The sequence below is a fragment of the Haliaeetus albicilla genome, chromosome 8, assembly GCF_947461875.1.
Source record: "Haliaeetus albicilla chromosome 8, bHalAlb1.1, whole genome shotgun sequence".
Taxonomy (NCBI): domain Eukaryota; kingdom Metazoa; phylum Chordata; class Aves; order Accipitriformes; family Accipitridae; genus Haliaeetus; species Haliaeetus albicilla.
The window spans coordinates 7,520,846-7,532,871 of NC_091490.1; the positions used below are offsets into that span (position 1 = coordinate 7,520,846).

At 42.0% G+C, this 12,026-nt stretch overlaps 1 protein-coding gene across 1 annotated transcript in view; it reads left to right on the plus strand.

The window, feature by feature from the left end:
• The first annotated feature begins 47 nt into the window (after positions 1 to 47).
• Positions 48 to 12,026, plus strand: part of NRDC (nardilysin convertase) — a 31,584-nt gene continuing 19,605 nt past the window's right edge. Inside the window, exons 1-7 of the mRNA XM_069788754.1 lie at positions 48 to 394; positions 5,105 to 5,441; positions 5,633 to 5,714; positions 6,362 to 6,515; positions 8,882 to 8,955; positions 10,415 to 10,510; positions 11,409 to 11,531. Coding sequence (XP_069644855.1) covers positions 63 to 394; positions 5,105 to 5,441; positions 5,633 to 5,714; positions 6,362 to 6,515; positions 8,882 to 8,955; positions 10,415 to 10,510; positions 11,409 to 11,531 — 1,198 coding nt within the window. The 5' untranslated portion in view covers positions 48 to 62. The remainder of the gene's footprint in view (positions 395 to 5,104; positions 5,442 to 5,632; positions 5,715 to 6,361; positions 6,516 to 8,881; positions 8,956 to 10,414; positions 10,511 to 11,408; positions 11,532 to 12,026) is intronic.

Here is a 12,026-nt window from a genome sequence, read left to right on the forward strand (position 1 = left end):
TCCTCGTGCGGCGGAAGCCGGCCGCGTCGCGGCGGGGCGGGGGCGGCCGGCGGCGGCCGCGCATGCGCATTCTCGCGGCCGCCTTCGCACGGAGGAGCCGAGCGGTGCGGGCGGCGGCGGCGGCCCGCGGCCTGGCGGGGCGCGGCCGGCCGGTGCGTGCCGTTGCCCAGCCGCTGTGGTGCGGTGCGACCGCCGCCATGCCCGGCAGGAACAAGGCGACGTCTAGCTACAGCTGCCCGGAGCTGACGGTGGGGCAGCAGGCCGGGGAAGGCGGCCGCGACGCCAGAGGCCGCTCGCCTCACGGGGAAGAGGAAGACCGCGGGGATATCGGTCCCGGCGCCAACCTCGGCGACTCCGACATCGTCAAGTCCCCCAGCGACCCCAAGCAGTACCGGTGAGGGCCGGCGGCGTCGAGCCTCTCCCCCCGCACCCCCCGGAGGCCGTTGGCCCGGGAAGGCTTGGGGTGGTTGGGGGGCTGGGGGGGTGTTGAGGCAGCCCCCGGCTGGCCTCTGGGGTAGGCTGGGGCCTCCCCTCCTCGCCTGCCCGCGGAAAACCAGCCCCCGGCCGGCGGGGGGGTCGGTGGGTGCGGGCCTGCACCCTGTCCCGAGCACACCGGGTGTGAGCTCTGGTGCTGGAGGTCGGGGAGCGGGAGAGTTCGGGGCCTCTCCGTGATAAATGGAGGCTGGGGGTTCACGGGTGTGTTTGTTCTGAAGGTGGGCTGCCTGGTTTGTAGACAGTAATAGGCATGGGGCTTGCACAGGAAAAAAAAAATTATCAGTACTTGCTCAAAGACTCTGCTGTGGCGCTACCTTTTTGAGGCACAGTCACATGGAATTGTTAGCAGCTTCCAGAGCTGGAATTTGCAGCCCTTGTCCAGGCAGCTCCGTTCCGAAAGCGTTAAGCTGAACTGTGGAATGCAGTTGAGGTATTACAGAGCAGATACCAACTTTAAAAAGCCTCTTACTCGTTTTAGATGAGCTTCCAGGTTTCAACACAAGCGTGTCAGTGAGTTGAGATAAAAATGACTTCTGTGTTGATATTTTGCCTGTGTTTTCATTTGTATATTTTGGAGTAATAGCCCTGAAAGTGCAGAAACAGATCACCTTCCCTGAGCACAGCCCACAGCATCTGTGGCCTTCTCACAGTGAGAGACTCGGCTGAGCACTTTGGATGCTGTGAGGCAGTCATTCTTGAAGGAACACTTATTGTAACTTCTTTCTGTTAGGCAGAAGATTATTCAGCCCTTGTTAGAGATGCTTTTTTTTTTTATCTTTACTTTTCGTGATGTCTAATCTGTGCAGCCAGTGGAGAATCTGCCTGAGCCTGGAACTGAATTTTGGATTTGCAGTGACATTGGTTGACAGTGAAATTCCCTGCTGGCTGCGTGAAGAGGACTGTGCCCATTGGCTTAGGGAGAAACTTGCTCCCTCCCTTCTTGCCCTACTTCCTCGCTGCTTCCTCTGGATTTCTGCCTGCCTCTCCTGCTGGCATTCTTACTCATGATACTTTGCAGGAGGCTTGTCTTCCTGCAGAGTTCATGGCTACAGAGTGTCAGCTTAGGAAACTTCTGCCTTTACTACCTGAAGCAGCATAGATGAAGCTTGGGAAGTCCATTGAAAACTGTCACTGGCTATCTATTTAGAGGTTCAGGAACCTCCTCTGCATGTGGAGAATTGGAGAGCGTGTTTGTTTATAGCATAGAATAAACTAACGCCAACATCTTCCAGAAATCCTACTGTCTGTGCTCAACAGATTTTTTTTTCAGTTGGAAACAGTGTGTCACATCTTTTCAGACTGATTTCCATTTGTGGGAAGTGAGGCTTGCACAGAAGGACATGAACGTTGCCCTTAGGAAGGAGAACTTCAGTGTGGCTGAAGTAAAGTATGCCTACGTCTGCTAACTATATATCAAACCTCCTAAGGAAATGTAATGGCAGGTGACTTGATGATGCATATACGCTTTCTCCTCTGTTTATGCATCAGTGATGATGTACGCTGCAGACCAGTCACAGGGGACTTAATGTATATCCATATGGTGACATCAGTCTTAACTTAGTGGAATATGTTATATTTTATCTTCTCAAATACAGTGTTCATAAAAACAAAAGAGTTCTGACAGATTGCAGAATGTATTTTCAAAAGTGAGTTTGTTGGGACAAAAATTATCGTCGTAATCAAAGTTGGTTTTGTTCATTAGAACTGTGAGTCGGTAGCTATCTTTACTAAACTGTATGTTTTATTTAAACTCATCCATATATGGAATTTCTTGGGCTTGTATTGCTTGTTTTGCGTAATTTGGGAAACAAAAACATTTCTTTAAGTGTTTGCCATGCATTGATATGTATTTTAATATTTACTTAACTGCTAAACGACTATCATTGATATAAGAAAAAACTTGGTGTGAGAGCAATGCTGTTTAAATTTGTCCAGGATGTTTAAACGGTATCTTTAAGAATTTGAATTTTCTTTTATATTTAAGCCTTATTTGTATCAATGCCTGTACAGTCCTTCAAAAAACCAATTGGACGATGCTTGCTTCTGTTGCTACATTAAGTGATTGCAGTTTTTATACTGTATTTTGCATACCAATTGATAGTTATGTATTGATTACACTCGTCCTTTTCCGTTGGCCTGAAACATGGAAAAAGTAAAGAACACCTATGTCAGTTGGTGCCTCTGCTCAGTATAAACTAAACTGCTCTAGATTCTCCTGAAGTGAAATCTGATAGCCTTCAACAGTGGCTTAGTTCAGTTGTCGCCTTGCTGCTGGGTCCTTTCTGTCCTGGTATGTAACACCCATAAGCCTGAGGATGAGTAATGTAAAATTAACATCATCTGCTCCATTAGTTTAATGGAGGTGTGTGGAGATGATCAACAAGAGCTACTGGAAACACCTGGCTAAACAGGCTTATGGCAAATAATTTTTCTGGAAGAATAGCACTATTCTCTTCCCTGCTTTCTGTGACTGTTTATTGATCACTGGGAAGCCAGTTTTCTTTATGGGCCGTGAAAACCTGAAGACAGTTGTATGCAGAGGTGAAGATGATGATGGTTGTGCTGGAAGACATGCTGTAGCAACGTCGACTTGTCACTCTGGGGCTCTTGCTCTGAGCTCCCCAGAGGCTGAAGCGCCCGAGTGTACAGTATATCTGGTTTTTAGGACCCCTGTTGTGCACTCAGAATTGCTGCAGCTGCATAATGCAACATATGTATATGATGCAAACAGTTAACAGACAGGATTTCAGCATGTGTGGATGATGAACTTTGTAGCCAGACATTAGCGTGGATCTAGTACTATCTGTACCTCCTGCAGTTACTCATAGCATCTCTACAAGTTATACACTATGTGCTGTAGTTTGAATGAGTAAAAATGCACTCGTGCTTTTGCTTGGGACAAATTTGTACTGCTCAGCAGTCCTGCAGCAAGCAAAACAGGTGTGTTAATGATTATGAAACCCTGGCATAAGTGCTATCAATTCCTGTTGGATGAGTGGTCATAATTCATAAACTTAACACAAGTATTAAACATTTGTTCTTAAGCTTTTTTTCATACACTTGGTAGTATAAGAAGTGTGGCTTTTTTCTTTTTCTCAGAACTGGTTAACTCCTGTCACAATAGCCCTTTTATCCCTTTCCTCCAAATATGTGCCTGTAAAATTCAGTTGGGAGAGAAGTACTCAGAGTAATTTGTTTCCAAGCTGGTCTGTGGTTTGCAGAGCCATAGCAGGTGGCCTGCAGCTCTAGTAAAAAGCAAAACTTACACTGAGTTTGTATTTTAATTGGAATATTGATAATAACACATGCTTTTATTGCTGGGAAACATTGAAATTGCATAATGATAACCATGAATGAAACATGTGAGAAACTTTGGGAATCATGGGGTTGGAAAACACACAACCTGCCTTTCATTTTCCTTTTGGGTATTTACCATGTAGCTTGAGCTGGAAATCTGCTTTGAAATTTCTGCTACCTAATTACAATGGTGGCCACAATGCAAAGTTCTGATCTGGTATAAACTTGGGGGGTGGACTAGATGACCTTTAAAGATCCCTTCCCACCCAAAGTATTCTATGATTCTGTGCTCCGTAACTCAGATTTTTCTGGGAGCGTGGGATGTGACCATGGGTTTGTTTTATACTAGTGTTTGTTTTTTTGTTTTTTTTTTCTGGATCAGATACCACCTGTCTATCACACTAGTTCTCAGTTTGGATTGAGTATTTTCCAGATCCAGCATTTCTTCCTTTCTGCAGCTGGCATACTAGCCAGTGCAAGCTCCAAGGAGGGGTGCTTTGGCTAATTTGACAAATTGTGACTGTGTATTCCAGATCTGATGGGAAACAAATACTGCTGAGAGATCTTGTAGTGCAGAGCATCAGTGCTTGCAGTCCTCTGTCAGCAAAGTTATAGAACAGTGCTGGACAGAGAGCTCGTGGGGTTTTATGTATATATACGCACACACATATGTTAAAAATTCTACGCATGTATGCGCACCCACACAGAACTCTGTATATTGCTTCTTGATAGTAACTCAGCCAACCTACTGTGACTTATTTTATTAAGCCTGCAGAGGACATCTCTCCTAACACATGCCTGCTACATTTGTGGACCCCGTTTAATAGAAAGCATTGATAAAATCAAATCAAATAAAATGGAGTCTCTGGGGCCTATTTAGAGGCAAAGACTAAGATCTTAGTTCTGTCATGTATCATATGTTTACAAGAGCCTGAAAAGTGAACACGCTCTTGAAGTTTGGGTTTGCTGATTCTGGGTACATGAAGTTTTCTCTGAGTCGGTGCTAGTAGCTTAAACATTTCACAAAGAGAGAAATAAAAGCACAAGTCGGTGTCCCTGACCTTATGGGGAGAAGAGCTTCTGCTACTACCTTAAATTGCTTCTTTCTTATTCTTATGGCTGTTGAATAGCAGAAGAGTGTTTTTACTTTCCCACCATAAAACTGCTCACCTTCTTAGCTACCATTAGATTTTCATTAGGAAATCTCAGTTGAAGAGCACAGAACTATTATAGGAAATAGAGAAATTTTCAATATTCTGAAAATTCAGATTTGGGAAATGAGCATATTCATTGCAAATAATTATTCTTTCAGGTATATCAGACTGCAAAATGGCTTATGTGCACTTTTGATTTCGGATTTGAATTACTTGGATGGTGCCCCAGCTGCTTTATCTTCAGAGGAGGAGGAGGAGGAAGAGGAAGAAGACAACGATGATGATGAATCTGAAGAGGAAAGTGATGAAGATGATGACTCTGGAGCTGAGATCGAAGATGGTAGAGAAGGTTTTGATGATGAGGACTGTGATGAGGGGGATGAGAGTGAGGACAATGATGGAGATAATGAGGATTTCAATGATCCTGATGACAGTGAATTAGAAGAGCTAGCTGAAAAGGAAGAGACAAGAAAGAGAGGCTGTACAGAAAAGCAGGTATGTACTTAAAGCTGTAGGGTGAAAAAATACATAGTGAGCTTTCTTGTGGTCTGAAACCTTGTGGTTAGGCGTTCAGATTAGACCTTCTTTTTATTGTGCCTGTCCCAATTGATTTATCTTATACTTCTGTAATTTTCCTGAAGTGTTTCTTGAAGCAGCTTTTACTGAGATTGTTGTATTTTCTCTAGTCTGCAGCAGCCCTCTGCGTTGCTGTTGGCAGCTTCTCTGATCCCGAAGATCTGCCTGGATTAGCACACTTCCTGGAACATAGTATGTATCTGCTCCTATTTCATCTTATCCAGCTTCAGTGCAAAATGAGTGCTATGTAGCTCTGAATTTCTGTAGTATTTTAGTATCATTTCTTATTTCAGCTATCCCAGAATTTATCTTCATTCGTTCAATAAATATGTGCTTTTATACAAATACTGACTTAGTAAGGAACCCTTAATATGGGAGAATGTGTCTTGTACCCTTTGGCAGGCTATGCGTTAACATATATTAACATTCTTCGTTATCTGTTAAATGTGGGGGGGAAGCATGTTACCTGTGGCTTTATAAACTAGGATGGAGCTACAGATCTGTATCTCTCTAGTAAAGGATGATGAATTAGTAATACAGACACAGAAGCCACATGAAGTTTCTGACCAGATGTATCTCAAAATACTACTCTTGACCGAACGAGGCCAAGCATGCCTAGAAAGGCACTGTTATTTTCAGTCTATTTGGGCCTTTTGCTAAAGGCAGATTACACTAGTTATTGGGCAAATTACACAGTCTGCTGCTATTTAGTAGTTAACCTCTGCATGTGAGATGTGGGTCAGTTGTAGGTTACACTGTGCTGAAGAGGGTTTGCTATAGCTGCAATTAGGAATAACAAATTAATGTAATCTTGGTAATTTTGCTGATTTTTGTTCCAGTGGTTTTTATGGGCAGTTTGAAGTACCCAGATGAGAATGGGTTTGACGCGTTTCTGAAGAAACATGGGGGCAGTGACAATGCTTCAACCGACTGTGAGCGGACGGTCTTCCAGTTCGATGTGCAGAGGAAGTACTTCAAAGAAGCGCTTGATAGGTAACTTCATATAAATGGTGATTAGGTGTTAATGAATGTTTGTATGTGCCTCAGGAGCTTGGGTGTAGCTGTTCAGTTCTTCATTTTGGGATGATTAAGGCTGTTGCTGAACTTCCATCGGTACCTGCACTACAACAGTGGATATTGAACATAAGGAAATATTATTTACCTGTGGCTCTATTGCAGTTTTTTTGAGATAGTGCCAGTGTAGCCACTGGGTGATTACATAGGATCCATGTGTAAGTCTCAGTGCACGTAGCTTTTTGATTGTTTTAGCACACTTAAACTAGTGGCTTCGATGACAGGAGAAATCTTACGCAATGTGACAACTGTTCAGAGGGGAAGTGCTCTGAGAGTCTCAGTGAGTCATCCTTTGAAATATCTGTCCTGATAGTTAGTGTTTTTTCTAAATTTTCTTTAGTCTCCAAATCTAATCCATCATGGTGGGTGGGAGGGCAGCCTTAAAAGTTATGGTACAATGTGTGCCTCAAAAGGATACATGTAACCCAAGCCAGGTTATTCAGATAAGTCTCTATCTTTTGCCAGAAAGTATTTCACTTGCTGTTTTGTGCTGTGGGATATGTTGGGACAACAGAGCTCCACCTGTTGGCATGGGTGGAGGAAATTACTCATTCATGGGGGCATGGCAGCTGTGTATTCTTGATGCTGTAAAATATCTCAGGAGGAGAGTAGACTCCACTGCAAACTTACTTTGATCAAAATACACTCCTGTGATGATGCCGAGAACAAGCATTTGCACGTTTTACCAAGTATTGCCTAAATTTTACTTTACTGGGCTAAATTCAGCTTTCAGTTGCAGATTGGTCCAGCTTTTTTAGATGTTTCGAAGTGTGAAAGAATCAAAAAATATAATTGCGGTCTGTCACAACAGCTCACTTAGTGGAGGGGAAGCACAGAAATTAGGAGTTCTGTAGAACAGCATCACATACAAAGAAGGTAGATGGGTGCTGCTGATGATTTCTGCTCATTCAAGCACTTGTGGATCTAAAGAAATTGAAAACCATCACCTTTTAATAGTGTTGTGGTTTAACCCCAGCCAGCAACTAGGCACCACGCAGCTGCTCACTCACTCCCCACCACCCAGGGGAATGGGGGAGCAAATTGGGGAAAAAAGTAAAACTTGTGGGTTGAGATAAGAACAGTTTAGTAGAACAGAAAGGAAGAAATTCATAATGGTAATAATAACGATAATAAAATGACAGTAATAATAAAAGAGTTGGAATATACAAAACAAGTGATGCACAATGTAATTGCTCACCACCCGCCAACGGACGCCCAGTTAGTTCCTGAGTGGTGATCCCTCCCAGCCCTACTCCCCCCAGTTTATATACTGGGCATAACATCACATGGTATGGAATATCCCTTTGGCCAGTTTGGGTCAGCTGTCCTGGCTGTGTGTCCTCCCAACTTCTTGTGCCCCTCCAGCCTTCTTGCTGGCTGGGCATGAGAACCTGAAAAATCCTTGATTTAGTCTAAATACTACTTAGCAACAACTGAAGACATCACTGTGTTATCAACATTATTCTCATACTCAATGCAAAACATAACACTATACCAGCTACTAGGAAGGAAGTTAACTCTATCCCAGCTGAAACCAGGACAAGTGGTCTCTAGCTTAATGGGTCCTGTAGCCGTAGAACTACATCAGCAATGTATTACTGCTAACCTTTTGCTTCAGCCAGTTCAGTGCATCATTAAAAAAACTCAACAAATAAAATAGAAATATTAGATTCTCTGGCAGCCTTCTGCAGAGTCTCCATTCATTGTAGATCTGTCCCTTTCCATGGCTCTGCTCTTTATGGGTACAGGAGAAGAGATGTATCTGGATAACAACACTGACTTTTATAGTAGATAGTAAAATTGTAATGGATATAAAAACTTATGTTTCAGGACATAAATCAACAATTTGTTGCCTGGACCTAGGAAGAAACTTTCCCTATGTTCTTGTTGTTCCTAATGAACAACCGAGGATTTCCTCTGAAGCATCTGATACTGGTTGTTGTTAGAGCCAGGTACCAGACTAGATGGATCACTTGTCTGATCTGGCATGATCATTCTTAGGATGTAGAGGCAGATAATCCTGCACCCATTAGTGCCATATCCTACTGTATCCAACTGATTCATTCCCACTCTATGGAGCAGGGAAGCGCTGCCCTTTAGTTTTTGATGGTATCACAAAACTGGCTTTTTTCTTTCCATAAGACAGTATAGTCAAGAATTACATAATTTGTAGTAAGACAAGCAACTTTATAAACTAAAATAGTAGATGTTGGGTTTAATTGCTAGTTTTTTTCTGTAGCTTAATAGGCACTGAAGAAAAGTATATGAATTTTTCTGTTTCATAGGTGGGCACAATTCTTTATTCACCCGCTAATGATCAGGGATGCAATAGACCGAGAAGTGGAGGCTGTAGACAGTGGTAAGTAAGAGTATCTTTCCCTGTGTGTTTAGCCCATCTTCCTAAAGAAACAAAACCTATTTTGTAACACTGTTAATTGGTTTCCATTTTGGACTACCCTTCTGAGCACTTCAGTCAAGTTCACCTAACTTGACAGAGAGATTAAACTCTTCAATTTAAGTTTGATGGGTATCAGTGGCTGTTAGAGGAGGAAGAAGACTGAATGTAGTGCCATCACTGTGAGAGTTTACCGTCTCATTTCTTGAATTAGAAATTAATAATTTTAAGTGGTTTGTCAGTAACTGGTAGGGCAGTTACATGAGCATGTGGATGCTTTTCAGTGGACAGCATGTCTATAACTCCAGCATAGTCCCAGTGCTCTCACCAGTCCTATGTGGAGTCAATACAATAAGTTGAGGTGATTGTACTTGTCTCCTTATTCTAACGCCTTAAAAACTACAAAGTCGCTTCACAGAAGGAAATTTAACCAGGTGTAGAAGCGAGTGGAGCGTTCACTTGATTTTCTAATATGTAATGAATACCTCCAGACTGCCTATAAAACTTCACTGTTTTAGGAAAAAACTGTTATTTGCAGATATACCAACTGGTTCAAATATTTATTCCAATTTGTTGTCTTCATCTGTCTTCTGACAAGGAAAAATGGGCAATTTGATCTTTGAATTTAGATAAGTGTCAATATAAACAAGGACCTGTCTTTGAGTTAAGGTGTGGTTCTTCAACAGTTTAAACCAATTTATGCCTTCACTTGCACTGTCTTCACCATGCAGATCCACTCCTTCCCTTGTATTGACACTGTAGTAATGCACTGCCTGTAAATTATGTCAGCTTGATGAACTGAGTGCAGAATAACCCAGCCAAAAGAATTAGTTTACAGCTCTGCCGTGCATGTTTCTTATTACCAGAACAAACGGGAACAGGAAAATACAGTTCAGGAGGGTGAATTCTTGATTTTGGCAGAATCCCATACTTAGATTAGTATAAACTGATTGTGAAACTGCATTTTTGGAAACTATCTTGCTCAGCTTTCAGTTTCTTATTTCGTTATTAGGCTAGAAGTTATTCTGTGTGATATATGGGAGAAGCGGGTTTGTAATTGTTCTCTGGCCCTTTCTGCAGGGCCTGACCTTGTAGAATATTGATGGTCTTGTGTTCCCATTAAATTTAACAGATTGAGAGCATTCGGACAGGACAGGTTGGGACTTTACATGCTTCCCCTCCTTATCCCTTTCTTTACTTCTCAGCAATGAGCTATGTTTTCCTCTTCTCTTGACTTATATTTATTACTGCTAGCAAGTCCTGTTTCTTATCCTATTTCACTATTTCATCATACTTCATTCCACGCTGCATCTGTGTGGTGTGTCTCCTTTTCAGTTTGGTTGGGGTTGTTGCTTTGTTTTATTTTGTGGGAACATGACCTGAAATTTTGATGCATGCCACTGCAAATTCTTTAAATTAACAGAGTATCAGCTAGCAAGACCCTCTGATGCAAACAGAAAGGAGATGCTATTTGGGAGTCTTGCCAGGCCTGGACATCCCATGAAGAAATTTTTTTGGGGTAAGTTCCAAATTTATGTTATAAAGCAGTGATAATTCTTAAACTTTTAATCACTTAAAAGATGCATTAACATGAGCTATCTTATCACTGCAAACACTAGTCTTGCTCAGAAGTATTAAAGCAACTACTCATTTTACAGTAATATGTTTGGGAATAAAAGCAGCTGTCTGCTTCTTAAGATACTTTTCATTCTGGTACTGCTTTTTGCTGATGTTAAAGCTGGGTTGCCCTAGGCATATAATCATGTAAATTTCTGTTAATGTAAAGGGTGCGCTCTGAGTCATCTCTGTCTTACTTAAGCTTGTTTTTGGCTATAAAATTTCCTCGAAAAATAAAGTATTTCTGGATTTGTGTCTAAGAGGCTTTTCAAAGTAAGTAATTTACTGTTGAACTTGCAGAAGTAGACCTTTACAGCCGTGTGAGTGGAGCAGAAGGGAAATTTTGTCCTTCCCTTCCTGGACAACAGAGTCCTAGCTCCCTCGCCCTTGTGGTGCTGGAGTGTGTGAGTTGCAGTGTGATGGGTAATAGAGTTAGCCAGCTTTGAAATGTAGATAATTTTTATAAAGTTCTGTAGTGACATATACTGAACATCATATTTTCCTGTCTTTTTCCCACCCCATTCTGCAAGTTCCATTGGTGAGTGAATAGCTGGCAACACATAATGCCGGAGGACTCTGTCCTCCCTTGTCATAGAAATATCAACTGTCCTTATAATAGGAACTAGAAATTGGAAGATCTTAAATTTCAGTTAACATTCCTTTAACTCCAAATTTCTATTGGATATTTTTAACGTGCTTACCATGTAGACTCAGTGCCAGGGGAGGAAAAGAAATTCTCTGTATATCTGGTGTTGACGTAACCAGTGTCTAGATAACTAACCACCTTTTAATGTTTACAGGTAATGCGGATACACTCAAACATGAGCCTAAAATGAATAATATCGATACCTACACGAGACTGAGGGAATTCTGGCAGCGCCATTACTCTGCTCACTATATGACTTTAGTTGTCCAATCTAAAGGTAATGTCAGTTGTTCCTTAGAAACAGGCTCATTGCAGCCCTTGGTGTAGTGCTTTTGGCACCAGTTCAGCTGTAGCCCAAGCCATTTTAGTGGATTGTCCAGTCCTGCAGGAGGTATTTATATGTAGATTTTTAGCCTGGTTTCTAAATGAAACAAGACCTGAGCAATTGTGCTGTGTTATTGTCATCCTGCCATTTCTTGAGAAACTTTTAACTAAACTGTTGAATAGGTTCCAGATTAACACAGAAGATAAAATCTCAAAGATACAGTTAAAAAAGAATCTTGTAGGAATGTAGAGTCAGACCACTTAAATGACTTAATGCTGCTGGCTTCTCTGCCATCAACAGTGAACCTCCACAGAAAAAGATGGGGAGACTGAGACTGGGTCTCCCAGTTGTCTTGTTCTGTTTGGGGCTCTTTCAAAAGAGGTCTTAAAATAAAACACATTTCTCTAGGAAGAATAGAGATTCTAAGGGTTTTTTTTTTTCCCTGTA